Raw genomic sequence first — 26,446 nt, forward strand, 5'->3', positions numbered from 1 at the left:
GCTGGTTTCAATAATGTCAGTTATTGGAGTGACAGCTTCACTTAAAAATTTAGGGGGAGCAGGGGCACCTGGGTGGCTCAGTGGGTTAAAAAGCCTCTGCCTTTGGCTCAGGTCATGATCCCAGGGTCCTGGGATTGAGCCCCGCGGCAGGGGGGGGGAGGGGTCAATGCTCAGCAGGAAGCCTGCTTCCCCACCCCCCGCCCTGCCTGCCTCTCTGCCTACTTGTGATCTCTGTCTGTCAAATAAATAAATAAATAAAAATCGTAAAAAAAAAAATTTGGGGGAGGGAGCAAACTGGTAAACAAGATCAAATGTTTTTATACTAATATAAATGTGTGTTATGAAACAGAACAAATTGCAAGTCAGGCATGAAACTGCAAAGAGACATTGTGCTGGGTGGGGAGCTACTTTGAGCTGTTGCCCCAAACCCGCAGCGGTTTTCTCCTGTTATATGTCATTGAGATACACAGAGGGTGGAGCTAGGATTTAACTTTTTTTCTGACCCCAGTTCCTTTACTTGTCCCCCAGTGAAAACGGTGAGAATTTTAAGTTTTAAGAGTTCCAGAGAGAGCAGTTTGAATCTGGGCTTAGCAGAACATGGGGAAGGTGGAGGTGGGGGTCGTGGGAGAGAGAACGTTCCAGGCGAGGAGATGGCGTGAGCAAAGGACAGGAGGCAAGAAAGTGAGGGCTGTGTAAGGTGAGCAATGGCTCAAGGGACAATCACACGCAAAGGTATGGTGGGAAGCCAGATTAGAAACGTGGATTGGCTTCAGGAAGCATTATCGGTCTGATGGGAGAGTGGAGACATCAGGTGGAAAGCTAGAGGTGGGAGGCTGGAACCACAGCAACAGCAGAGAGAGAGAGTGGGGGGCTTGCCTGCAGGAAACCATGGGGACTCACTAAAGGATGGGACAGAGAGCAGGATCAACAGAAGGAGGTGGAACTTCGCCCGCTGAGCCACAGGTCACCTGGGCTGCTGTCAGAGCATCTGGGTGAGGAGTAAGAAAATGGGCAACTGGAGGGGTGCCTGGGTGGCTCAGTCGTTAAGTGGCTGCCTTCAGCTCAGGTCATGATCCCAGGGTCCTGGGATCGAGCCCCGCATTGGGCCTCCCTGCTCAGCGGGAAGCTTGCTTCTCCCTCTCCCTCTGCCTGCGCTTGTGTTCCCTCTCTCGCTGTCTTTCTGTCAAATAAATAAAATCTTTAGAACAACAACAACAATGACAAAAAGAGGGCAACTGGAGCCTGTGGCTGGGATTTGGTCTGTGAATTACCTGCGTCCAGGTCAAAAACGTCACCTTGATATTGAAGGAGACCGCCCTCAGAGACGGAGCCATCCGGAGAGCAGGAGGGCACACCTGATGGGAGGTTTAAAGGAAGGACGAGTTCAGCAGTATCGAAAGATAGGAACGGGTTGGTGTTATCACACAGTCCGGCACGCAGAAGGCACTCAAATATTTGTGAGAAGGATGAAAGAATAAACCAGGGGTGAGAAAATGATACATCCAGGACAAACCATATGAAAGAAATGATGATCGAATCTGCCCCTAGGGCTGTTAAGGGATTGTTGCTTCTTTTTTTCCCTGGAAAATACTCTACAGGCTCTTTCAACACTGGCTCTTAGGAAACTTTGCCCCCAGCCTACAGAGTGGAGGCCGTAGGTGGTGCGGGGTTTAAGGTGCGACTTGGGTATGAAGTTTGCAATTTAAAGCCAACTCAGGCCTTTTCCATTTGATCTCAGCTTCCAGAGATTGAAAACGTGTAATTCCACCGCCTGGCTCATGTGACTTCATTACAAATCACTTTTTCCTTTCCCTGGTGTTTTTCTCCTCTTTCCCCCTTAGAAATAAAGAGGATTGCAGATTAGGGACCTTCACGGGGGGCAGGGGGGGCGGGTCTCTAAATCCAAGAAGATTATTTAGAAAGACTCCACTTCTAAGAATCTTACCCAACATTTCTTAATATATTATTTAAAAAAAAAATGCATTTCCAGGGGTGCCTGGTGGCTCAGTCCCTTAAGTCTCCTACTTTTGATTTCAGCTCAGGTCCTGTTACATTATCAGGGTCATGAGATTGACCCCGCTATGGGCTCCGGGCTCAGTGCAGAGCCCGCTTCTCTCTCCTTCTGCCTTTCCTCCTCCGGTTTGCACCCTCGCTCTCTTTCTAAAATAAATAAATCTTTTAAATAAAAGTGCATTGCCTATTTCTCTTCCTTAGAAAAAAGTGTTTTTTTTTTTTCTTTTCTTTAAATCTTTTCACTTTTAAAAACATTACTCTGAAAGGGAGAAACAGGGGTCAAGGGCCAGTTTTGGGGTGGGGGACACAGACAACCGGGGCGGGGCCGTGGCCGGGAGTGGGGAGGCCAGGCCTGGCTTTGTTTATCGAGCGAGCCAGAGGCCAGAGTCCAGAGAGGGGGCGGGGAGAGCGCGGCCCCTCGCCCGCCCCGTTCCCCAGGCGGTCCGCTCCTTGAGCGCGCGCTGCTCGGCGCCGGCACAGCCCGCGGGGCCTGGCGCTGTGCGGTCCGGGCGGGCGGCATGCTTCGTTGGATTTCGTCCCGGGGCGCCCGGGGCCTGGGGGTCGGCGGGGGCGCGCATCCTGCCGTGGGGCTCTGCCACCCGGGCCGCAGCTCCAGCAGCCGGTCTTCCGATGCGCCCCGGAACCAGCCCCCCAGCTCCGAGTTCGTGGCCCGGACGGTGGGCGTCTGCTCCATGATGCGGCTGCCGGTGCAGGCCTCTCCCGAGGGGCTGGACGCCGCCTTCGTCGGGGTGCCGCTGGACATTGGGACCTCCAACCGGCCCGGGGCGAGGTGAGGTCCGAAGGATTAGGGGACAGGTGGCTGGACCGCCCGATGGCCACTGGGCGCGCAAGACAAAGGGACGGGCGCCTCCGCTCACCCAGGGTGGGACTGGAAGCTGGTGTTGGCTCCGAGAAGCTCCCGATCGTTGTTGGAAAGACCGTTGATTTCCCTCCTCCCGCATCGAGCAATGGTGAGGGCTGGTCACGGGTGTCATCTGTTGGTGACCGCAGCCTTCTCCACACATTGATTCCTGAGCCTTGCTGGGTGGCTGTGGGACTGGGGGTTGGGGGGTGGGGAGGCAGGGGACATTATTTCTGAGAAGAGGAGAAACTGGATGCCCCTTCCCCAAACCTCGAGATGTCACCTGATCAAGAATTGTTCAAATACAAGGATTTTTTAAAAAAATACATTTTACTATTTTAAATTTTTTTCCATTTTATTATTTTAAAAGATTTTATTTATTTGACAGAGATCACAAGTAAGTAGAGAGGCAGGCAGAGAGAGAGGGGGGAAGCAGGCTCTCTCCTGAGTAGGTAGCCAGATGCCGGGCTCGATCCCAGGACCCTGAGATCATGACCTGAGCTGAAGGCAGAGGCTTAACCCACTGAGCCACCCAGGCGCCCCTCATTTTATTATTTTTAATCTCTATACACAGTGTGTGACTGGAATTTGAAAGCCGGAGATCAAGAGTCCCACCCTCTACCTCCAACAGTTGAGCCAGCTGGGGACCCCAAGGCATTTTTTCTAAGATGGAGGCAGTGGAAGTAAAATCTGTTTTCCTAGTGAGTGAGCATCAGATAATTTCTTTCTTTTTTTTTTTAAAGATTTATTTATTTATTTATTTGACAGAGAGAGATCACAAGTAGACAGAGAGGTAGGCAGAGAGAGAGAGAGAGAGGGAAGCAGGCTCCCTGCCGAGCAGAGAGCCCGATGCGGGACGGATCCCAGGACCCCGAGATCATGACCCGAGCCAGAGGCAGCGGCTTAACCCACTGAGCCACCCAGGCGCCCCAGCATCAGCTAATTTCTGATCAGCTCGCCGCCTTACCGCAAACACGGATGCCGCCATTTATTAAACATCTCCTAAATGTAAGGCCCTTTGCAGAGGTGACCTGGCTCCATTCCTCCAACACCACAGCAGGTAATTTTACAGATTAGGAAATTGAGGCTCGTGGAGATTAAGAAATTGTCTAATGTCATTTAGTAAATTGTTGATGGGTGGGTCCCTAAATTCGTGCCTTTGATGTCTTCAAGTATGTAGCCTGGGGGGTGCCTGAGTGGCTCAGTCCTTAAGCATCTGCCTTAGGCTCAGGTCATGATCCCAGGGTCCTGGGATCGAGCCCCTCGTCGGGCTCCCTGCTCAGCGGGAAGCCTGCTTCTCTCTCTCCCACTCCCCCTGTTTGTGTTCCTTCTCTTGGTGTTTCTCTCTGTCAAATAAATAAAATCTTTAAAAAAAAAGTATATAGCCTGGATCAGTGGTTCTCAACCAGAGGTGATTTTGCCCCCAGGGGACATTTGGTAGTGTCTGGAGGCCTTTTGGTTATCCCACTTGCTACTGGCATCTAGTGGGTTACAGATCAGGGGAGACATCCTACAAGGATTGGTCGGCCCCCCCTCATGTCAAAGATTCATGCAGCCCCAAATATCAGCAGTGTAGAGGTTAAGAAATCCTGGCGGAGGCAGGACCTCTGAGCTTTCTGGGGTGGTTCACAGGATGATTTTTCCTTCTCCAGATTTGGACCCCGGCGGATCCGGGAAGAATCAGTGATGCTGCGGACAGTCAACCCTAGCACGGGGGCCCTCCCCTTCCAGTCCCTCATGGTTGCAGACCTAGGCGATGTGAACGTCAATCTTTACAACCTTCAGGATAGCTGCCGTTTAATTCGAGAGGCCTATCAGAAAATCGTAGCAGCTGGCTGTATTCCCCTGACCTTGGGTAATGGCGTCTGTGGGGACAAGGGCAGCTCTCGGGGCTGGGAGTTCCTTTATCTCAGGCTTGGGTGTAGCTGCTCCTTCAGGGGAAGCTACTGTGAATATGGAGACAGCTGGAAAGAGAATGTTTTTTTTGTTTTTAATTTTCTTTCTTTTTTAAGATTTTATTTATTTATTTGACAGACAGAGATCACAAGCAGGCAGAGAGGCAGGCGGGGCGGGGGGTGGGGAAGCAGGCTCCCTGCCGAGCAGAGAGCCCGATGCGGGGCTTGATCCCAAGACCCTGGCATCATGACCTGAGACGAAGGCAGAGCCTTTAACCTACTGAGCCACCCAGGTGCCCCAGAAAGAGAATGTTTTTAATTCATGTGTTTTAACCCCTGGGGAGATGCTGCTTACATTTTTGGACTCATATGACTGACAGGGATGGACTAGGGTGAGGCAAGTGAGGCATTCACCTTGGGGGGTTGGCAAAAAGTCAACAATAGATATGATCGACTTTGCCCTTTTGAGGCTCCAATATGGTTCGGAATAGCACTGTTACTGATCCTGTCTTTTTAACAAAATTTTTATTTTTTTTAAGATTTTTTTTTTTTTAATTTGACAGATGAGAGAGAGATGACAAGTAGGCAGAGAGGCAGGCAGAGAGAGAGGAGGAAGCAGGCTCCCCGTTGAGCAGAGAGCCTGATGCAGGGCTCCATCTCAGGACCCTGAGATCATGACCTGAGCCGAACGAAGGAAGAGGCCTTAACCCACTGAGCCACTCAGGCGCTCCTTAAAAATTTAACATGGAGGGGCACCTCGGTGGCTCAGTCGGTTGGGCGTCCGACTCTCGGTTTCCGTTCAGGTCACGATCTCAGGGTCCTGGGACTGAGCCCCGCGTCTGGCTCTGGGCTCAGTGCAAAGTCTGCTTGTCCCTCTTCCTCTGCTCCTTCCCCTCTCCATCTGTGCTCTCTCTCAAATAAATAAATAAACCTAAAAAAAATTTCTTTTTTTTTAATATTTTAGTATATGTGCTGCCGAAGCGAGCACTTTTTTTAATATTTTATTTATTTTATTTGACGGAGAGAGAGGACACAAGTAGGCAGAGAGGCAGGCAGAGAGAGAGGGAGAAACAGGCTCCCCACTGAGCAGAGAGCCTGATGCGGGGCTCGATCCCAGGACCCTGAGATCATGACCTGAGCCGAAGGCAGAGGCTTAACCCACTGAGCCACCCAGGTGCCCCTCTAAAAAAAATTTCTTATCCTAGATTTTTTTTTTGGCCTTGACCTTGATTTATAAAAATCAAAATAGTTACATCAAAAAATTACATCATAATAGTTACATCAAAAAAAATCACATCAAAGTAGCATTTATCTTAATGACTCAGTTTTTTGGTGTTCCTTAAATTTTGCATCCCAGCAAGTTCCTCTGCCCACCTCAACTTTGTCCTACCCCTGAGAATCCAGGCCTCGGGAAGGCTCACAACAGAACCTCACTCAGCTGTGGCTTTTTTAACCTTTTCAAGGGCATGCTTTTCTTTTTCCTTTTTTTTTCCCTTTCTTTCTTCCTTCCTTTCTTTCTCTCTTTCCTCCTTTCTTTGAAAGAGAGAGGAGAGCACGATAGAGCGTGCACGCCCCTGGGCAGGGGTAGGGGTGGAAGGGGCAGAGAAGAACAAGAGAGACTCTTTGGTGCTCTACACCGAGCACAGACCCCACCCAGGGCTGATCTCATAGCCCTGAGAACGCAACCTGAACTGAAATCAAGAGCCGGGCGCTGAGCCAACGGAGCCCCCCCAGGCCCCTCTCAGGGACATAGTTTTTGTTTTGTTTTTTTTAAAGATTTTATTTATTTGACAGAGAGAGAGAGAGACAGTGAAAGAGAGACCACAAGCATGGGGAGTGGGAGAGGAAGAAGCAGGCATCCCGCTGAGCAGGAAGCCTGATGTGGGGCTCGATTCCAGGACCCTGGGATCACGACCTGAGCCGAAGGTGGATGCTTAAAAACTGAACCGCCCAGGTGCCCCTTATTTAATTTTTTAATTTATTAATTAATTTGTTTTTTAAGATTTTGTTTATTTATTTGAGAGAGCACAAGTAAGCGGAGCAGCAGGCAGAGGGAGAGGGAGAAGCAGGCTTCCTGCTGAAAAGGGAGCCCGACATGGGGCTCGATCCCAGGACCCTGGGATCATGAACGGAGCAGAAGGCAGACGTCTAACGGGCTGAGCCACCCAGGCTCTCTGTTTCCTCTTTTTTTTTTTTTTAAGATTTTTTATTTCTTTATGTAACAGAGAGATCACAAGTAGGCAGAGAGGCAGGCAGAGAGAGAGTGAGAGGGAAGCAGGCTCCCTGCTGTGCAGAGAGCCAGATGTGGGGCTCGATCCCAGGACCCTGAGATCATGACCTGAGCTGAAAGCAGAGGCTTAACCCACTGAGCCACTCAGGTGCCCTCCGTTTCCTCTTTTAAAGGACTGTGTAATCCCAAACATCCAGTGGCCATCTTCCCACCGCCGAATAAGGTCTCCCGTTAGCTGAGGTTATAGCCCTTCGGTCTAATCAAAAGAGCAGCACACCTGGGCAAATGGAAGACTGCTGTCGGTAACACGCGGTCCTCTCCTCTCACCCACGTTCCAGATGTTTTCTTCTTCCTCTTTGCAGGTGGAGATCACACAATCACATATCCGATTCTGCAAGCGATGGCAAAAAAGTAAGTCCTGAGCATCTGTGTGCGCACAAGGGTCTCGAGATTCAGGAGCTGGGGAATGAGTGGTTTGCCGCTAGATGGTATCACGTGACCTCTGCTGGCTCAGGTTATTTGGGGTGATGGGAAATTCCCGACTGAGTTGCTTCTGTGGATCAAAATGAAGGTCGGGGCGCCTGGGTGGCTCAGTGGTTTAAGCCGCTGCCTTCGGCTCAGGTCATGATCTCAGGGTCCCGGGCCACATCTCGTTCTCTGCTCGGCAGGGGGCCTGCTTCCCTCTCACTCTCTCTGCCTGCCTCTCTGCCTACTTGTGATCTCTCTCTGTCAAATAAATAAATAAAATCTTTAAAAAAAAAAAAACAAAAAAAACAAAATGAAGGTCGAGCTCCGGGTTTCTCTGTCAGTCACCAGCTGGGAGCCAAGACAATTTATTACTAACACTTGTGGCTGCCCTTGCTCGCCCTAGATTGGCTCTGGTGCACGTGCTCAGCGTGTGTCTCTGTCTTTGGAAGATGGGCCCCTCGTGAAATACACAACCCCTGTTCACTTCAGTTTCTGTTTGGCTTCAAAGGCCCAGTACACAGGGGTGTTGCTTTTTGAGGGGAGGCCCTAAGAGGGCCCCTGCCCCAGAGAATGAAAAAATGGATTTTCCGGTCCTGCAGGTCTATCAGGGACGAACTAACTTGGGTTAATTAGTTTGAAAAAGAGGCAGAAGGGCCAGAGCGGCGCAGCTCCAGAATTCATACACGGGAAGGATATGTGGGTAGCATCTTCGTCGGTGGTGGGCGGGTGCAAGTCTTTTCTGGAAGCTCCGCTTGCCTGGCATTGATTTAGGTTGTATGTTGCTTTCCGGTGGCTGGCGGGGCTGTTGGAGATGATGGAGAGAGGGTTGGGTTGAAGCTGCTTCTTGGTGCCAGGGTTGGAGAAAGGGGGTTTCTGATGAGCTCTGCCAAGCTCACCTGAGCCTCTGTCCTTCATTCTTACCTGTCTGGGCCTCTCCGGCTCTAAGTGAAGAACATTCTGGGTGATAGGTAGGTAGTTGGTTGCAGCTAAAGCAGTGTACGTGTCTGTCTTCTGCCGGACTTCTCTGAGCTGATTATTCTGAGCCACTAAGTGATTTAAAGACACGAACCAGCTGCAAGGCTGGTCATTGATGCCAGGTCGCCCGTGGCTATGAAAGGTCAAGTGTGGAAGTGTGGGGAGCCTGGAGGGGGGCGGTGCTCAGGCCCCAGAAGGAGGCCTGGCCTCTGAGCTGCCTGTTGTCATCAGGCATGGCCCCGTGGGGCTGCTGCACGTGGACGCTCACATGGACACGGCTGACACGGCCCTCGGAGAGAAGCTCTACCACGGGTCGCCCTTCCGCCGCTGCGTGGACGAGGGTCTCCTGGACTGTAAGCGCGTGGTGCAGATCGGCATCCGGGGCTCCGCCATGACCTTGGATCCTTACCGATACAGCCGGAGCCAGGTGATAAACCAAATGCCCCTTCCTCTGCCCCCAGCCTGCAGAGTCCTTGCTCTGTGGTGCCCATTTGGTGGTGGCTCTGGATTGCACAGGGTTTTAATAACCCAGTTCAGAAAAACAGGAAGGAAGGCCGAGTTTGCACCAAGAGGGTCGCGTGGAACAGAGAGGAGAGAGGATGTGAGTGCATGAGGCACCTGGGGCCTCTGATCGCCGGGGTGGGGAGAGGAGCAGAAGCGCACCAACCTCGGCGCTGTGGCTGGCTTCAGAGAGGGCGGAGGAGGTCCGAACCCAAGGCCAGGGGCCATCTTTCTAGTTCTCGTCCTCCCCCCCCACCACTGGCCAGAGGTAAACACGAATGACAAGAGGCCAACAGGAAAGACCCAAGTCGCCTGCTTTCAGAGCATGAAAGGGCCCTTTTCCTGGACAGAGCCCTTCAGGGGGTGCTAAGTTCCTCCCTCCCTCAAGCTCTAGCCCAGCCTCTCTGTGATCCCATCTCCGCAGGTCAGCTGTGACTTATTCCTGCTTCTTCGGGGCTGTCACTCCTCCCTTCCTCACCAGTAAGATGGGGAAGGCAGTTCTCTCTTCGTGAGGATTGGGGGTCCGATGTCGTGTGTACAGAAGCGCTTAGCATGGGGCTGGCACATACGAAATGCTCAGTCAACGACGCCATGCAAGAGGCTTGGCGTCCCGCTCTTGACTTCCTCAGGGCTTCCGGGTGGTCCCGGCCGAAGACTGTTGGATGAAGTCCCTGGTTCCTCTGATGGGGGAGGTGAGGCAGCAGATGGGAGGCAAACCCATCTATATCAGCTTTGACATTGACAGCTTGGACCCTGCCTATGCCCCGGGGACAGGCACCCCTGAGATTGCCGGTCTCACCCCGAGTCAGGTAAGCAGCTTCCACCAGGGACAGTGTCTTGGGCGGGGAGGGTTCTTAACGCCCCACTTTCCTCAGACTTGCGGTGGGTGAGTCTTCGGGATCAGGACAGGATTTTAAAAGCTGAGGGGTTAGACCTTTGTTCTCAGGGCCGCTTGAAGGTTGGACCCTCTTGTTGAGTGAGGAGTGGACCGATTTTGGCAAGGGCCCTCCTTTCTTCTCTGGGATTGGATAGTCTGTTCTTTGAGCCTTCTGCCTCGGATCCACGTATGGTTGGCTCGGGGGGACATAGGCCAGTATCCCCGCTTAAAAACACTAAGCTTATCTTTCTGGGGTTCCATTTAAGAAATGCTCACGGTGGGATTAACTGCCGGCCATGGATGTTGAGACGTTTTAGAAACACTCAAATAAAGCTCTCTGGCCGTGGGCTGAGTGTCAGGAAACGGAGGCAGAATCGGAGTGTGGTTTTAATTCGAAGGTGAGCTCCAGGAGGATCGGGCTCTTGCCGCATGTGCTCCCCTGTCCTTAGGAGTCTAGAACGGTGCCCGACATAAAGAGGAGGCACTCATAGATATCTGGGCGCCTGAGGGAAGACCGCTCACACCTGAACTGTGACCTTATCTCCTCTAAGAAAGGGGGGCCTGTGAGTAACAACCTCTCGAAGTCATTCTCCATCAGTTCTCCGCAGAGATTTCTAACACACAATCCTCTTTCCTCAGCTTCTCATTCTGGGCTTCTCACTGGCAGAACGGAAACTCTTCTAGACAAAGCGACCTCTTCCTACCATTGCTCTCACTTATGCTGTCTGCTGGCCACATCTAACTACTGGTATTTCTTTCCATCTCGGTGTCTTTGCGTGTGTCTTTCACTCTGGGCTGCACTGCTCCTACCCAGTTGCTTGGCCAACACCGTGGGCTAAGTGCTTCCACCGCTGGGGAGGCCTTCCCCCAGCTCTTGGGGCTGTTTCGTGTTACACTTTCCTATGCTTGCTTTTTTTTTTTTTTTTAACGATTTTATTTTTTAAAGTAATCTCTACACCTAATATGGGGCTTGAATTCTCAACCCCGAGATCAAGGGTTGCACGCTCTACTGATTCATTAGGCCAGGGGTTCCTACACTGGCTTTTCTTGAAGCCTTTAATGCAATCATTGAAATGATTGGTCTGTTTGTGTGTATTCTGTCCCACAGTGGACCCCTTGGGAGCGGGGGGCTGTGCCTTGGCCATTTGTGTCTCTGTGATGCCCACCAGGCGTGCCTAGCTGTCGACTGATGCTTATTGTGGGAAAGAGATAGTTCCAAGTCAGAGGGTGGGCATGCGTTGGAAGAGAGGCACTGGGACCTCTGTGGTTGCTTTTCATTGTGAGCGGTTACTGTTGTGGACAACTCGGGCTTGGTCTCGGACAGGCGCTGGAGATCATCCGGGGTTGTCAAGGCCTGAACGTGGTGGGCTGTGATCTTGTGGAGGTTTCGCCGCCCTATGATCCTTTTGGTGAGTAAGCGGGAATATTGTGATGTGTAGGCGGCTGCTGGTTTAAATTATATTAATGTACTTGATAAGCAGAAGATGGATGGGCCCTTTTGTGTGATTCGGGAACCTGCTGAGGATGTTTTGCAGCGAAGAAAATAAACCAATTACTGCACACCTTACAAACACGAGCTAATTAACAAAACCCCTGGGAGGGGCGCCTGGGTGACTCAGTGGGGTAAGCCGCTGCCTTCGGCTCAGGTCGTGATCCGAGGGTCCTGGGATCGAGCCCCGCATCGGGCTCTCTGCTCTGCAGGGAGCCTGCTTCCTCCTCTCTCTCTGCCTACTTGTGATCTCTCTCTCTGTCAAATAAATAAATAAAATCTTTAAAAAAAAAAAACCAAAAATAAAAAAAACAAAACCCCTGGGAGGTGGCTATTACTGGCCCGGACAGCAGAAGAGAAAGAAACCAGTCGGTGGTTTATCAGTAGGGTGGCACTGTTCTACCCTTCTTTGATAGTTCATTGAGAAGTGAATTATTGAGGCATAAGTAATATTTATTAATATTAAAGAAGTGGAAGGTTGGGTGGCTTAGGAGAGAAATTCGAAGCAGATGCCATCCCCAAAATTTCGACTTAGAGAAGCTTCCAGACTTAGGCCTGTTAGCCTCAGAGGGTAGGTGATAAATACAAATAGACACCATCATTACAGGTTTTCCTTCGGCAGCAGGGTGGAGTGGGGGCTGGAGGGAGGCGGTGGTGGGATTCTGTTCTCAGGGTAAACAACGAACCGTGTACATTTCAGGAGGCTCTTTCTGAATGATGCTTGATGGAGCCGAGTACCAGGGAAAGCGTGTCCACAGGGTGGCTGGGCGGCCCGGAGAAGAGCGTGGAAGAGGGGGCGAGTCCTAAAGGCAGCCCAAAGGGAAGAGGGTGGAGTATTGAGAGTCTCGGCGGTGGGGGCGGCCTGCCTGGTGTTCACCTTCGGTTCTCTTTGTAGGCAACACGGCCCTGGTGGCGGCTAACCTGCTCTTTGAGATGCTGTGTGCTCTCCCCAAAGTGACCGTCGCCTGAACCTTGTGCTCCTCAAGACACAACGGTTGTGCTCATGACAGTTCTTAAGAATTTATGCGCAGAGTCCATGCCACTAGAACTTTGTCCCGGGCGCCTGGGTGGCTCAGCGGGTTAAAGCCTCTGCTCAGGTCATGGTCTCAGGGTCCTGGGATCGAGCCCCCATTGGGCACCTATTCAGCGGGGAGCCTGCTTCCTCCTCTCTCTCTGCCTGCCTCTCTGCCTACTTGCGATCTCTGTCTGTCAAATAAATAAATAAAATCTTTAAAAAAAAAAAAACTTTGTCCCTGGAGGCTATAAAATCACAGCATTCAGTACAGGCCTCATCCAACAGCTAATATTTCTGTGGAGTTTGAACAACTAAAACCAGAGAAGCACTGTACTGTTTTGATGAAAGACGTTGGAGGATTAAGGGGAAAAGGGAGCCAAGGAGCCTCTGATTCAAAATGATCTAAAAATTGCATAAATGAAATAAAAAGTGCCCTGTGACATAATACTGTATACAACCCCGTATTTCTCCAGTTTCTTCCCTTACACGGTGGCTCCTCCTGAGGGACTCAGGGCTGTATCTGGGTTTTAGGACCACCGTGAACATAAACAAAAAGTTTGAATGAAAGTAACATGCAGATCCTAATCAAGAAACTTCCTGCTCAAAAGCCCGGGGGATGCATGGAATGTCTTTCCAGCCAGACATCGGGTGGCCTCCAGAGAGCCCTTGGGGACATTTCCTTAACCCCTTCCCTGCCTCAGTTTTGCATTATCTACTCTCGGAGCTGATGTGCCATGACAGCAACTCCCGAAATTGGCTGTGAAGATTCACGCGTGGGCTGAGTTACGCGCAAATTCGGTTTGCATCGCTAATGTGTCCGCAAGCAGATCGTCTCCCAATGCAAGAGCGACATGTAATCATCACACGTTAAAATAGTTTATTTCTGTTCTCCAGTCTGTAATATTCTCAAAACAAAAATAACATCAGCTTCAGTGCCTGTTCACAATACAAAACAAAAACAACATAAAAAAAGACACCATTTGCCAAATAAGTTATTTGTTCCTAAGAGTATCAAAAGTGCAAAATCTTCGCCTAAAATCTTCGCCTTCTTTTCAGATCGGTCTCTAAAGTTCCATCCTTCTCCTTGACAACGGAACGGACGGATTCAGCAGCGGCCACACTGCATTTGTTTTCAAGGGGTGAGGTCAGGCATTTGGATGGGAACGATATTTCATCTGCAAAGATATTCTGCATCAGCGTGTCGAGAATTTGACTTAGGAAAAAAGTTTGTTTTGCTTCTGATCTCTTTTTCCCAAACAGAGCAAATCACTTAAAAACAAATTCATATTTCATTTCTTTTTAAATCAGGAAAAGCGTTCATGTACTGAGTGAGGAGGAAATCAACCTATTGATTTAAAAACTACGACCAAATTTTCATGGTCGGTAAGTGATGGCAGAGAGAGAGAGAGAGAGAGAGAGAGACACCGTGGTGCCCAGCAGAAGTCAGGGCAGTCCTGTTCACTGAAATGCTGCTGACTCAGAGCTGCCAATCTCTTACACAAATTACGCCACCTGCACCTGAATGATAAAAAAAATTTGTAAGTAGGTGTATATTCTACAAAGACTTGTTTTAGGTCAGTTTTCACCCCCAGCTGCCAAACATGATACATAGGTTATATCAAGCGGAAAAGCCTACTTCTAAAAATGAAACAATGTTGTCAGTCTCAAGATATTCAAAGACCAAGAAATGAACTTAAAGCCAAAATTACGTCTGTGTGATTACACACGAGAGAAGGAGAAATGGTGGCATTGGTTGAGCATGAGAATGGCTCATACATTTGACACAGAAGTAAACAAATTCCTGGAAACATTCATAGGAGAGGCTTGGGTGGTCAAGGGCAAAGTTCACTTTAAAGTAGAACCTTCCTGGCATCCTCTAGGGGGACGTATCTTCCAACCCCGTGCAGACCTGTGAGATAATTTTTGGGCTGAAAAATTCACCAGGAATGTTTTTAATCCTCTCTATTCTCACTTTCCTTTCTTCATGCAAATGGAGGGCGCAGCTTTCTGTCTAAAGGTGCTTTTTATTTTAATGAGAAACATTTTTAAAAGAACAAATCTGGGGAGGTTTTGGTTTTCAGAAATTAAGGTCACGGATCCCTCCCATTAGTACCAGAAATTAAAAAACCCACCACTGAACCAGAACACAACTCACACCAGCGCCTTAGCCATAAAAGACCCAGAAAATAATTTTGAGGCTGGTGCATCAAGGAACCAAATGAATCCCTTAATCACGCCTGCCTGGACCAGGTGCCAGGAGACACAGCGACCAGAGTAAGCATGTGATTTTTAGAGGATCATGTGGGGGGGGGGAAGCCTGGCAGTTTTTTTTTTTTCTTTTTCTCTTTTTTAAATAAAGCTATAGACTCCGTGGAAACGACAGGAATTCCTGGGTTTCAATAATTTATTACTTGCCACTGTAGCTCAGTGTTCGAATAATTCAGGATCCAAATGGCTTAGTTTAAATTAGCACTGATGATTAAAGAAATACTAACTGAGTCAACTTCCCATCACTGATTCTGACACTTAGCATTACAAAAGGGCAATCTGCTTTGACATCTGAACTGGTCGCTCTCTGAGGCTGTTCAAACTCCACTGGTGGTTTTGGCGCCCCACCCCCCCAAAACACAAACTCTCTAAGTGGCGGGTGTGGTCCGCTGCACACTGGGGTTCTGGAAGCCGGGGTGCTGGCGGGAGGGCGGACCCTGTTACTGGTGAAGCAGTTGTGAGTTAAGAGTGAAAGCAACTGAGAGACCACAATACAGGCCAGAAGCTCAAAGGAAGCCTTTTGCCAAACAGGATTCTAGAACAAGTCTTTGCTCACTTGTCACAAAAGAGGGCTCAAAGTTACAGGACTTTTGGGGTAACAGTGTTCAAAATACATTGTTGAGAAATCTTTAAGTTCCTTGATACAAAGACATGTCTGGTAATTTACTAAAGAGACACCCCCGGAGGGAAGAGGTTCCTGGAGCCTGACGACTGTCAGGCAGGCATAAGGTAGGTGTCTTCAGTTTAACATCTACTGGCTTATAGCAGCTTATCTCTACGTCCAGAGAACGAGACTACAAATTATGGCTCCTAAGATTCATACCCTAAAACTGACAGAGGCAGAAAGGCTTGTGAGACAGACACGTAAATGGCTCAACGTCATTACAGTACTTCTTGCCGTGCGAACCCTCCCTGGCTACGCTGAGTGCCGGGGAGGCGGCCGATGGGGACGCCCCAAGGGGTCACTTCTGTCACTGCTCAGCCCTCCCTTCTCCTGTCTCGGGAAGAAAACCAAACTCACACGCAGGACCCCCAATTGCCCCTAGCCTTGTAAAACCGTGGCTGACAAGCTGCTGCAGGGGGATACCCCCCAAATACACTTTTAGCCACTGACTACCGGAAAAAGGACCAAATGTGAGATTGCTTGGAACCAGGCCTCTTTCAGGATGCAGAGCCGAGAAGCTGCCGCGTGGGCTGTCGGTCCCACCGATACCAGCATGCGCCGGGGCGGAAGCACAGCGGGGGCGGGGGGGTAGGGGACCCGACCAGCGCTCCAGGCTCGTGGGGTTCCATCAGGCCCTGCTGCTGCCTGGAGCCCTGTGCTTCTCCCCCAGCACAGAGACAGGACAGGGAGGACAAAGGAAAAGGGGATGAGCAGTCTACTTTAAACAGTGCGGCATTCAAATGAGGGGGGAAAAAACCCAAAGCAAAATATTTTGATCTAGGGAATTCAACTTGAGGTGTTTTTCACTCCTAGGTTAGAACAGGACAAAGGAAAGATTCTTCTAGCCATCGTTCTAGAAGAATAATCTAGAATCTATTCTCTGTCCGTGGGGATAAGTGGAGTCCTGAAAAGACCTGTTCCAAGGGCCTATTAAAAAGCCTGAAGAGTTAAAGTCTCTCTTGAGCTCCCTCAGTCTAGCTCAGGCCACGACGGGATATAAAACCTCTGTAAGGAGCCTTCGAGCAGGCGCTCCATCCATAAGGACAACTTGCTCAATTTCCCTCTGATGGGCCTGGGTCCAAGGCCACAGGAAGATTTCCCTCGAGATTCGCCCAGGTGGAGGGAAGAGTCAAGGTCACTGCAGGACCCCATGGCCTCCTCCTCTTCCACTGCTTTCTGGGGCTTGAAGAGGCAGAAGTACTTCTTGTGGCCATTCAGAGCCAGCACGTAGCCCGTGTAGTCGCGCTCCATGAAATGCTTGTCGTACTGGTTGGGGATCGGGGCTGCGTCCTGGGCAAACTCGAGCAAGTACTCCAGCCACTCTCTGTGTTTATCCAGACTCAGGAAGGAGAAGTGCAGGCAGCCGCTCCTGGGGAAGGACACGGCACGGTTAGCGCACAGCCCGGCACCCTGAACCGCGGGAACACAAACACCTCTTTCAGGTCTCAAACGCTAGGACGGACGCTGTGTGTCGGACAGGGCCCCAGTTCGGAAAGAATGGAGGATTCCTGTGGGATGGGAGGGGTTCTGCGACGGCTGTCAGAGTCCGCTCTGGGCCCCGTGCTGGGTGCCACCGCATTACTCCCAGTGCCTGGCTTCAGGAAAACACACGAGAGCTAGAGGACAGAGTTTCCTGAAATGCTCAGGGAAGAAGACTCAGGGAAGAAGTCAAACTCCTTTGTTCGGAAGCATCAGGACACGAAGTCGAGGGGAGAAAGGTCCCCCCGGGATGGCTGAGGTTTCTGGGCTCGAAAGGTCACAGCCGACATCTCATCGCATGCATGAAGCCCCTCATGGTCAAAGAGGAAAGGACGACCTTCTCCTCAGCCCCCTCCTCCCCCGCCTCTCCCTCTCTCCCACACGCGCTTACCCAGTGAACGTGTACACCTCCAAAGCGAATTTCTGCAGGAGGCTGGTCTTGGTGGAATTGGACAGGATGAGGACCACGTTCATGTGGCCGGGCCTCAGGCGGACCAGGTTACTGGTGTAGGTTACATCTGTGAGCTCAGTTACCTCCACGAAGCCTTTTTTAGGAATCTTGCTGTGGAGAAATAGGGAGGAATTAAGACAGTATGAGAACAGGAGAATGCCATTACTTTGAAAAGAAACAAGAGGAAGAAAATGCTACGTTCCAACCAGACTAGGGATGTCCTTTAATGTTCTGGAGCCTGACACATCGGCAGGATGGGGACGGTCCCCGCTTGGTGGTGCTGGGCCTACAGAAGGCCGTTCAGATGTCGCCGTTTGGCTGGTGGAGAAGTGGCTTTAGGACAGGGTGAAGGGGAGCCACATGGTTACGGTGACAGGCTTCTCTGCTTTTGGGTCATCTAGCAACTCGGACCTGCTTTGCTTCCTGCACCTGTTATCATGCCTGAGACTGCGGCCTGGAGGCACTGAGTAGCATCGAAGTAGGTCCTGTGTCTAAAGGCCTCGGGGGTTTCAGTCAACACTACCCATCAGCTGCCTCTTCCCTAAATTCCCATCTCACATACGAGGAGGGGACCCAGAGAGCCGACAGACACTAGGTACTCGAACACCATGCTCTCAGACTGTGGCCTGTGGCTCTCCTGCCTGGCAGGGGGAGGTTTGGTGTCCTGTTAGAGAAACCTGCTGTTTTCTTTGGTGAAGCTTGGCTCGGTCTTCCCGGCCTTCTCATGGGCCTCCTCTTTGTCTGGAGGGTTGGATTCTCGCTCATCGTTTGAGTCACTAAAGTAAGAAACAGGGAGTTTTAGGAAAGAAACAGTACACACAACCCCGAGGTTTGGGGCTCACCCTTGAGAAATCGGGCTGGGAAGCCACGGAGCTATTTACCTGAAAGCCTGAACGATGACGGTGCCGAAGAGGATGAAGAGGGCAGAGAAGACCAGGGACAGGAGAGGCATCATTTCCCGCCTGGAACGGAGTTAACAGACTCTGGTCAGCCCCAGATGCGCTGCTGAGCTCTGCCCGTGAATGACGCTGGGTTTCTTTTCCTCGGCTCAGACAAAACCCAAAGAACCCAAACCAAAAGGCTTTCATATCAATAAACACTTTATGGTTTCATACAAGTGAGGTTTGTTTTTTGGGGGGAGGGGGAGCATGGGGGTGGGGAAAACGAGATTTTCCCTCACCGTTTTAATTCAGATTGCTTATTCTTAGAGTCTGATTATCTTGTCTCAATAGACTAGGCTGTGCTTGGTAAGTTCCGCAGAAGGGAGTGACAGGATTTGTGCTGCGAACGTGGAAGAAAATTCTGATAGCAAGGGTGGCGACTAGAACGTCTGTGGAAATGTTTCCCTTACTTTGATTATTTTCTTCCCCCCGGCTGGAATAATTCAGCGGTGGCCCAGAGGGGTGGAGAAGGAAGAAAATGTTGACCTTTCACGACATTCTCTAGGACTGGTGCTCTAAAATTTTATTCATCCACAAACACTCCTCAAAGGCCTGCCACTTTTCAGGAGCCGTGCCGGGTGCCAGGAATCACAAACATGAATGAGATGCAGTTCTGCCCTTCAGGAGCTCACGGTATTGTTGGGGGTGGGAGTGGGAGAGCCCTTCCTTCTCTGGTTAACTCGCTGACTGGCTTGTACATCTCTACACAAGCCTCCACAAGTGCTGGGCCCTGGGCTGGGCACCAGGGGTGCAGCGATGTAGAGGACAGGCCCAGTGGTTAAGGGGCAATCAGCAAACACACACAGAAAAATAAGATGGGGCAATCAGCAAATATGTATCCCTCTGCCAGCTGCTCTCTGTCAAATGAATAAATGAAATCTTCGTTTATTTAAAAAGACTTTGTTTGACAGAGAGAGAGCACACTATCAAGGGGAGTGGGAGCCGGATATGGGACTCCATCCCAGGACTCTGGGATCATGATGTGAACCGAAGGCAGATGCTTAACAACTGAGCCCCCCGGGCGCCCCAATAAATAAAATCTTAAAAAAAAAAAAAAAGATAAAGGGAACAGTCGTTGAAAACATGTAAACATTCTTCCACTTGCCTGTATTGAGTATACACTGGGATCAAAGAAAGACAGATTCAAGAGAAAAACAGTGGTTCTGCTATCGATGGAGAAAAGGAAATTCCATCTAGCAATACTCCTACCAGTTGTTGTGGAATATGCTGTCCCAGCAGTCCGAGATGTATTCAGAAGCAGAGCAGACCCATCGGAGGAGAAAGATCTATGGACAGAGAAAATGTGGGACGGTCAGGACTGAGCCCCCGAGCTGGGCGGAGAGAGGTCCTCGCCCAGCACAGCGTGCTGCCAGCCTCTGCCCCGGCTCTGGGAGCTTGCCAGCCCTGCCCGGCGCCCCCTCTCCTGGGCCACATGCTTACAGGCGCAAGCTCGTCTGTCAGGTCTGGGAGTACAGCTTCCGAGGACAGCAGAGCCGGGTCTCGGCGCAGCTGGTCGAGGTAGCCCAAAAGCGTGAACTTATCGCTCTCACTCCCTGTCCAGGGAGCCCCCAGCGTTTTATACACCACCCTTCCTCCCGTGGTGCGCCTCTCCAAGATAGACACCTGGGGGGAAAGGCCAGAAACGGTTACAAGTCTTCAAGTTTGGTTTTTTTTTTTCCTCAGGGAGGATGGTAAAGAGGATCCAGTGAAGGCAGCAATAAGCTCGAACAGGAATATGGATGGGTATACAGTACGTGCACGAGATTTAAGTTCTTTCTGACAAAAGGACACCACGTTTATGGTGACTTTCCAAAGTTTCCGCCAGAAGTTAAAGCTCTTTCTTGTGAGTAGACTTTTTCCTGTAACTTCTGACTTAAACGTATAATAAGGAACTTGAATTTTTTAGAAAGATTTTCCATTATTACCAAAACGATGGCAAAGACAGGGAAGACTTTAATGCTTCTGTAGAGTGATGACAAAGGAGGGGAAGGGAAGAGAGATCAATTAAAACGAAGTGAACGAGGCAGAAGGAGGGAGATTTTACTGCCTAAGGAAGCCTAAAGAAGATTTTACAAAATAGGTATTCTATTTTTTTTTTTTTCCAAGTAGTGGACATGGAGCCCAACACAGGGCTTGAACTCAAGACCCTGAGATCAAGAGTCGGACACTTAACCAACTGAGCTATCCAGGTGTCCCTTATAAACTAGATATTCTAAGACTACACCTGCCATGGGGAAAAAAAATGGTTGAAAAGAACTGATTGCTCTTGAACCTTTACTCATAAGAAAGACGCTTTCTGTAAAGGTCTAATGCTGAAAATCTAGGAGGTGAAATCACTAGCGTAAAAGACTGTTTCAAGAGTAGGCTTTCAAAACAGGCTCAGAGGTTTCTGGATTTCTTGGAATCTGTATTCAAAACTGTCAAAGAAGGGAGAAACAGAGGTCAGGTGCCACATGTGTGTCAAGAGCTTGGACTAAGGAGAGGATCCATGACTCACCGCTGATTTTCCTTGAAACATATCACTGTCTGGTAGCAAGGCGCTGGCAAACTCCTGCTGCCGATTGCTGTAGACGTGCACGAATCTCACTGTGTCTTGTGTGTTTGCCAAGGCAAAGGACAGGAAAGCCTCAAAGGGTTCACTCAGCTTGGTAGCCTCAGGGGTCAGTAAAACCACACAGTACCTGCACAATGACAGAAGAGAAGACTTTATAATCCATCTCCAAGGCTAAGGCTAGAACAAGAGAAGGTGAAGAAGAGGCTCGCTCGTTTTACAGACGCGAATACATTTTACTAATGGAAGCTGTACGTCGGAAGTCTCTAACGAGAGACGATTTCCAAGTCATCAGTGACCTGCTTCTCTTCTAGACTGGTGACAGCTTCCCCAAACCAAACGTTATCACACTTAGGAATTTCTTTTGTGGCAAAGGCCTCTGAATCCTTCCAAAAGCCGGTTGTTCAAGTGTCTCCATGACAGGCAGGGCTGGTCAGATCTGTCTTGGGTCATTAGCCGGATTGCAGAGGGACACTTCACCTCTCAGAGGCAAGCAAAGACCCGAACGGGCTGTGCCATATGGGGAAAGGGGTCAGGGCATTCCAAGCAGAGAGAGCCTCAAGTGCCAAGACCCCTGGATGGGGAGAGACTGGACCCCGCACACAGTTCCAGGAAGATCACTGGCTGCTGTGTGGAGAACCGCCTGGGTGGCACAAGAGGGGAAGAGGACGGGACGGAAGCAGAGCCTGGCTGGGAGGCTGGCACGGGGGTCTCCAGAGGGGGCGGTGGTAAAAAAAGGTGAGACGTGCATGGATCTGGGATAGTTTCTGAAAGCCGTGTACACAGTCTTTGAGTCCATGAAATTCTTCTTTATATCGAATTCAAGTCTTCCTTCTCCCTTAGTCTTATAAAGGAATCAGAAATATCTGGAAACATAGGGAAGTTTTCCCATTTTAAATAATACCGGAGCTGTATTTTCGAATACGATGACCAGAATGTTTTCCTTCCTTCCATACCTAGACACGTTGCATGATGAAATAGTCCTACATTTAAAGCCACGGACTGATTAATCTGAAAGAGGTCTAATAAATATTTCCTTTGTGTTTCTAGACTTTTTACGTACTCTGTATGAGTAAGTATGCCTCAGCCTTCCCATTCCCAGCTAATTCTCTCAACATTTCCTCAAAGTTAGTGTTTTCCCGGCCCCCTACCCTAGGCCTCCGAAGGCTCGCTCTGCATGGGACCTCCTACTAGGAACAGTGACATGTTCATATCCAGACTTCCTCAGAGGGACCCAGCCTCTCCCTGACAGTTGGCTAAAGTCTACTCATCCTTCTGGCCTCAGCTAAAGGGTTATGAATGAGGGAGATCTAATCCGAACCCCCGCCCCCCAGGGCCAGGCCGGCACCCCGGATACTCGTACACTGCACTACTGACATAAAGAGTTAAGTTGTGACGTCACAGGTACTGTCACAGGTAACTGCCTGGTAGAAAAATGTGACATGTCCGCTCTCCCGTGGCGACAAGCAGAGGCAGAGCCTGGCATCCTTACTTCCTCTGTCGGTGAGAGCGCTTCACGGGGCAGAGCTCACGGAAGAACTTCTGGCTGGTGAGTCGGGCCGCCAGCAGGTACTTGTTTTGGGTGACGAAGTCGTCAATGACCTGTTTCTTCAGACCTCGGACCTGCAGAAGAACCAGGAAACAGTTGATTTTTATGCCCTTTTCGCACTGCAAATGGGCTTTACACAAAGCTTAAAAAAAAATGTGGCTGGGGTGCCTGGGTGGCTCAGTGGGTTAAGCCTCTGCCTTCGGCTCAGGTCATGGTCTCAGGGTCCTGGGATCGAGCCCCGCATCGGGCTCTCTGCTCAGTGGGGAGCCTGTTTCTCCCTCTCTCTCTGCCTGCCTCTCTGCCTACTTGTGACCTCTCTCTCTGTCAAATAAATAAATAAAATATTAAAAAAAAAAACCACAATGTGGCTGACCCGGGGTACTGCAACAGCAGGGGATGGTGACACATGGCGGCGGCCACACTCGTGGTGAGCGCCGCACACAGAGAAGCTGAATCACTCTCTTGTGTACGTGAAGCTAATGGCGCACTGTACGTAAACTACACCCGAGGAAAAAGATTATTAAAAAAAAAAAGAACTGGAAAAAGAACGGACCCGGGCTAAATCGTACATCAAACAAGACAGAGCTGTGTGAGTAAATAAACACGGGGGATCTCTTTCAACAGCTCAGGGCTGGAAACAACGACTGAGCTATTTCAGGTCAAAGGAAAATCAAGTGCACTTTCCAATGAAGTACTTTTGTATATGGGTATATGCTGGCAGACTTAAAGAGGCTTTTTTTTTTTTTTTAATTTGACAGAGATCACAAGTAGGCAGAGGGGCAGGCAGAGAGAGGAGGAAGCAGGCTCCCCGCTGAGCAGAGAGCCCGATGCGGGGCTCGATCCCAGGACCCTGATTTCATGACCTGAGTGGAAGGCAGAGGCTTTAACCCACTAAGCCACCCAGGCGCCCCTATTACTCATATATTTTTTTAAAGATTTTATTTATTTATTTGACAGAGATGACAAGCAGGCAGAGAGAGAGAGGAGGAAGCAGACTTCCCGCTGAGCAGAGAGCCCGATGCGGGGCTCGATCCCAGGACCCTGAGATCATGACCTGAGCCGAAGGCAGAGGCTTTAACCCACTGAGCCACCCAGGCGCCCCTTTTTAAAAGACTCTTAAGTGGGCTCCACACCCGAGGTTTGGACTCACAGCCCGAGACTCAGAGTCACACATTCTACCAACCCGGCCAGTCAGGTGCCCCTAACGGGTCATCCTGAATTCCAGGCAAACTGACTTCCCTTTAAGATGGAGAGCACACTGAACAATTAAAAATAAACTCCAAAGTGACTAAGTACAAAAGGCAGACTATAAAACTGTATCATGGCCACTTTGTTATCACTAATTTTTGTGCATTTTGGAGGACGGAAATTATACATCCAGCAGGTTGTCTGACCACAACCTAGAAATCCATATAAAATGTCGACAAGAATCTCTCTACATGTTAGGAACATACTCAAATCACCTACGTATCTAAGAAGAGCCTACCAGATATTAGGAAAATACTCTGAAATTTTAAAAAAGTATTTATTTATTTGAGAGAGAGAGGGAGAGAAACAGAATGAGTAGGAGGGGCACAAAGGGAGGGAGAGAGACTCTCAAGCAGACTCCCCACTGAGCGTGGAGCCCCATGCAGGGCTCGATCGCACGACCCTGAGATCATGAGCTGAGCCAAAACCAAGAGTCGGACACTTAACCAACTGTGCCACCCAGATGCCCCGTGAATCTGAATGACTCATGAAAGTACTGTTTATAAACCCTGGGGTGCAGCTAAAGCCATACTTGGAGGGTAATGTTACAATGAATAAAACAGAAAAGAAATTAATGACCTAGATGCCCACATCAACAAGTTTAAGGAAAAAAAAAAAAAGGACAGCAAAAATATGAAAGGGGAAAGAAGGAAATAATAAAGATAAAAATAGAGATCCACGGGGCGCCTGGGTGGCTCAGTGGGTTAAGCCTCTGCCTTCAGCTCAGGTCATGATCTCAGGGTCCTGGGATTGAGCACCGCATCGGGCTCTCTGCCTATTAGCAGGGAGCCTGCTTCCCCCTCTCTCTGCCTGCCTCTCTGCCTACATGTGATCTCTGTGTCAAATAAATAAAATCTTAAAAAAAATTAGAGATCCACAAAGCAAAACAAACATAGAAAAAGGAAAAGAAGAATTAACAAAGCCAAAGTTGGCTCTTTGGAAGAGCTAATAAAACAGACATGGGGCGCCTGGATGGCTCAGTGGATTGGGCCGCTGCCTTCGGCTCGGGTCATGATCTCGGGGTCCTGGGATCGAGCCCCGCATTGGGCTCTCTGCTCTGCAGGGAGCCTGCTTCCTCCCCTCTCTCTGCCTGCCTCTCTGCCTAGTTGTGATCTCTCTCTGTCAAATAAATAAATAAAAAATCTTAAAAAAAAAAACAAAAAACAGACAAACCTCTGGTAAAACCCATCACGCAAACGAGGAAGCACAAAAGCCCACTACCAATGGTGACAAGGAGGAATCACTAGCTATGTTGTAAAAGTTAAAAGAAAAAGTCACTTAAATTCGAAAATTTAGAGGAGACAGAAAAATTTCTAGAAAAATACAGCAGTATCTGAAAAAATAGAAAGCTTAAATAGTTGCGTAATTGTTAAAGAAGGTGAACCAGCGGCAGTCAGAGATCCTTCCTTAAACACCAACTCAAGGCCCAGATGGTGTCACAGATGGCTTTGATGAAACTTTCAAGAGGACAATCCAATCTTACATAAAGTCTTCCTGAGAATAGAAAAAGGGACAACGCATCCACCTCACTTCAGGAAGCAAAGCCTCACACAGGCATCAGGAGAAAGAAAAGTCAGAAGTCAACCTCATTTCTGAACACGAAGGCAAAAATCCTCAACAAAATATTAGCAAACGGAACCCAGCAATACGTTGAAAGCATAATATGAATCGTGATCTTGTTGGACTTATCTTGATGAACTCAGGTTTAACTTTAGAAAACGAATTAATGTATTTAGCACATTTTAGAAGAGGAAAGATTAAAGAAAGAAGAAAAATCAGGATAATCTCAATGGCTGGAAATGGAAATGGAAAAATCCATCTGATAAACACTAATACCGTTCAGGTCAGCAGTAAATAGAAGGGAACTCCCTAACCTGATGAGGGTGGTTACAAAAAGCCTTTTGCAAGCATCATACTTACTGGGGACATGGAGATCAAGAACAAAGATGCCTTCATCACTACATTTCTTTCTTTTTTAATTTTTTTTAAGATTCTATTTATTTGTTGGTTTATTTATTTGGGTGAGGGGAGAGAGAGAATGTGCATGCTCGCACATGATGGGGAGGGGGAGCAAAAGGAGAGAGAGAGAGAATCTCTAGCAGACTCCCTGCCGAGCGTGGAGCCTGACATGGGCCTCGATCCCAGGACCCTGAGATCATTACCTGAGCCAAAATCAAGAGTCAGATGCTCAACCGAATGAGCTACTCAGGCCCTCCCTCCATCACTACGTTTCTTTCTTCCTTCCTTTCTTTTTTTTCTTTCTTTCAAGATTTTATTTATTTGAGAGAGAAAGCGAGGGAGAGCACAGAGGGAGAGGCAGAGGGAGAAGAAGACTCCCTGCTGAGCACAGAGACAGATGCAGGGCTGGATCCCAGGTACCTGGGATGCTGACCTGAGCCTAAGGCAGACGCTTAACCCACTGCGCCACCCAGGCGCCCCTACTACCTTTCTATTCCATGTCACACCAGAGGTCACCAATAAAGTAACAAAAAGAAATAAATAAGGGCTGGATAAAAAAGAAGTAAAACTGCCATTAATCTCAGATGATATGACTGTGTATTTAGCAAGCCCAAAAGATGGTACAGATAAATTATTTCAATCAGGAAGAGAGTTTAGCAAGGTTGTTGGACACAAAGTCAATGTTTAAAAATCAGTTGTCTTGGGGTTCCTGGGTAGCTCAGTTGGTTGAGCACCTGGCGATTGGTTTCAGCCCAGGCCATAATCTCAGAGTTGTAGGTTCCAGCCAATAGGGCTCTGTGCTCAGCTGGGAGTCTGCTGGTGATTCTCCTCCCTCTCCCTCTGCCTCTCCCCAACTCATAAGCACACTCTAAAAATAAAATCTTTAAAAAATCAATTGTATTACTTAATACCAGCAAACAGAAAATTCAGTAAAAAAGATACCCTTTTCAATAGCATAAAAATACAAGGTACGAAGAAATAAGCTGGAAAAAAGGTACGATCTTTATAGAG

At 49.3% G+C, this 26,446-nt stretch overlaps 2 protein-coding genes across 3 annotated transcripts in view; one reads left to right on the top strand and one right to left on the bottom strand.

The window, feature by feature from the left end:
• The first annotated feature begins 2,411 nt into the window (after positions 1-2,411).
• Positions 2,412-12,504, top strand: AGMAT (agmatinase). Its single transcript, XM_046010458.1, has 7 exons — positions 2,412-2,803; positions 4,528-4,730; positions 7,363-7,411; positions 8,675-8,870; positions 9,574-9,753; positions 11,146-11,230; positions 12,206-12,504. The coding sequence occupies exons 1-7, from the start codon at positions 2,532-2,534 to the stop codon at positions 12,277-12,279; spliced, it is 1,059 nt and encodes a 352-aa protein (XP_045866414.1). The 5' UTR covers positions 2,412-2,531; the 3' UTR covers positions 12,280-12,504.
• A 2,115-nt stretch (positions 12,505-14,619) lies between these two features.
• The window catches only part of DNAJC16 (DnaJ heat shock protein family (Hsp40) member C16), a 40,185-nt gene continuing 28,358 nt past the window's right edge, over positions 14,620-26,446 (bottom strand). For both annotated transcript variants that reach the window (XM_046010455.1, XM_046010456.1), the window contains 8 exons: positions 22,172-22,302; positions 20,626-20,809; positions 19,569-19,751; positions 19,338-19,414; positions 18,069-18,149; positions 17,865-17,963; positions 17,128-17,298; positions 14,620-16,626 (listed from right to left, as the gene is read on the bottom strand). In XM_046010455.1, coding sequence (XP_045866411.1) covers positions 16,227-16,626; positions 17,128-17,298; positions 17,865-17,963; positions 18,069-18,149; positions 19,338-19,414; positions 19,569-19,751; positions 20,626-20,809; positions 22,172-22,302 — 1,326 coding nt within the window. In that variant the 3' untranslated portion in view covers positions 14,620-16,226. The remainder of the gene's footprint in view (positions 16,627-17,127; positions 17,299-17,864; positions 17,964-18,068; positions 18,150-19,337; positions 19,415-19,568; positions 19,752-20,625; positions 20,810-22,171; positions 22,303-26,446) is intronic.

Source organism: Meles meles, chromosome 1, assembly GCF_922984935.1.
Source record: "Meles meles chromosome 1, mMelMel3.1 paternal haplotype, whole genome shotgun sequence".
Classification (NCBI taxonomy): domain Eukaryota; kingdom Metazoa; phylum Chordata; class Mammalia; order Carnivora; family Mustelidae; genus Meles; species Meles meles.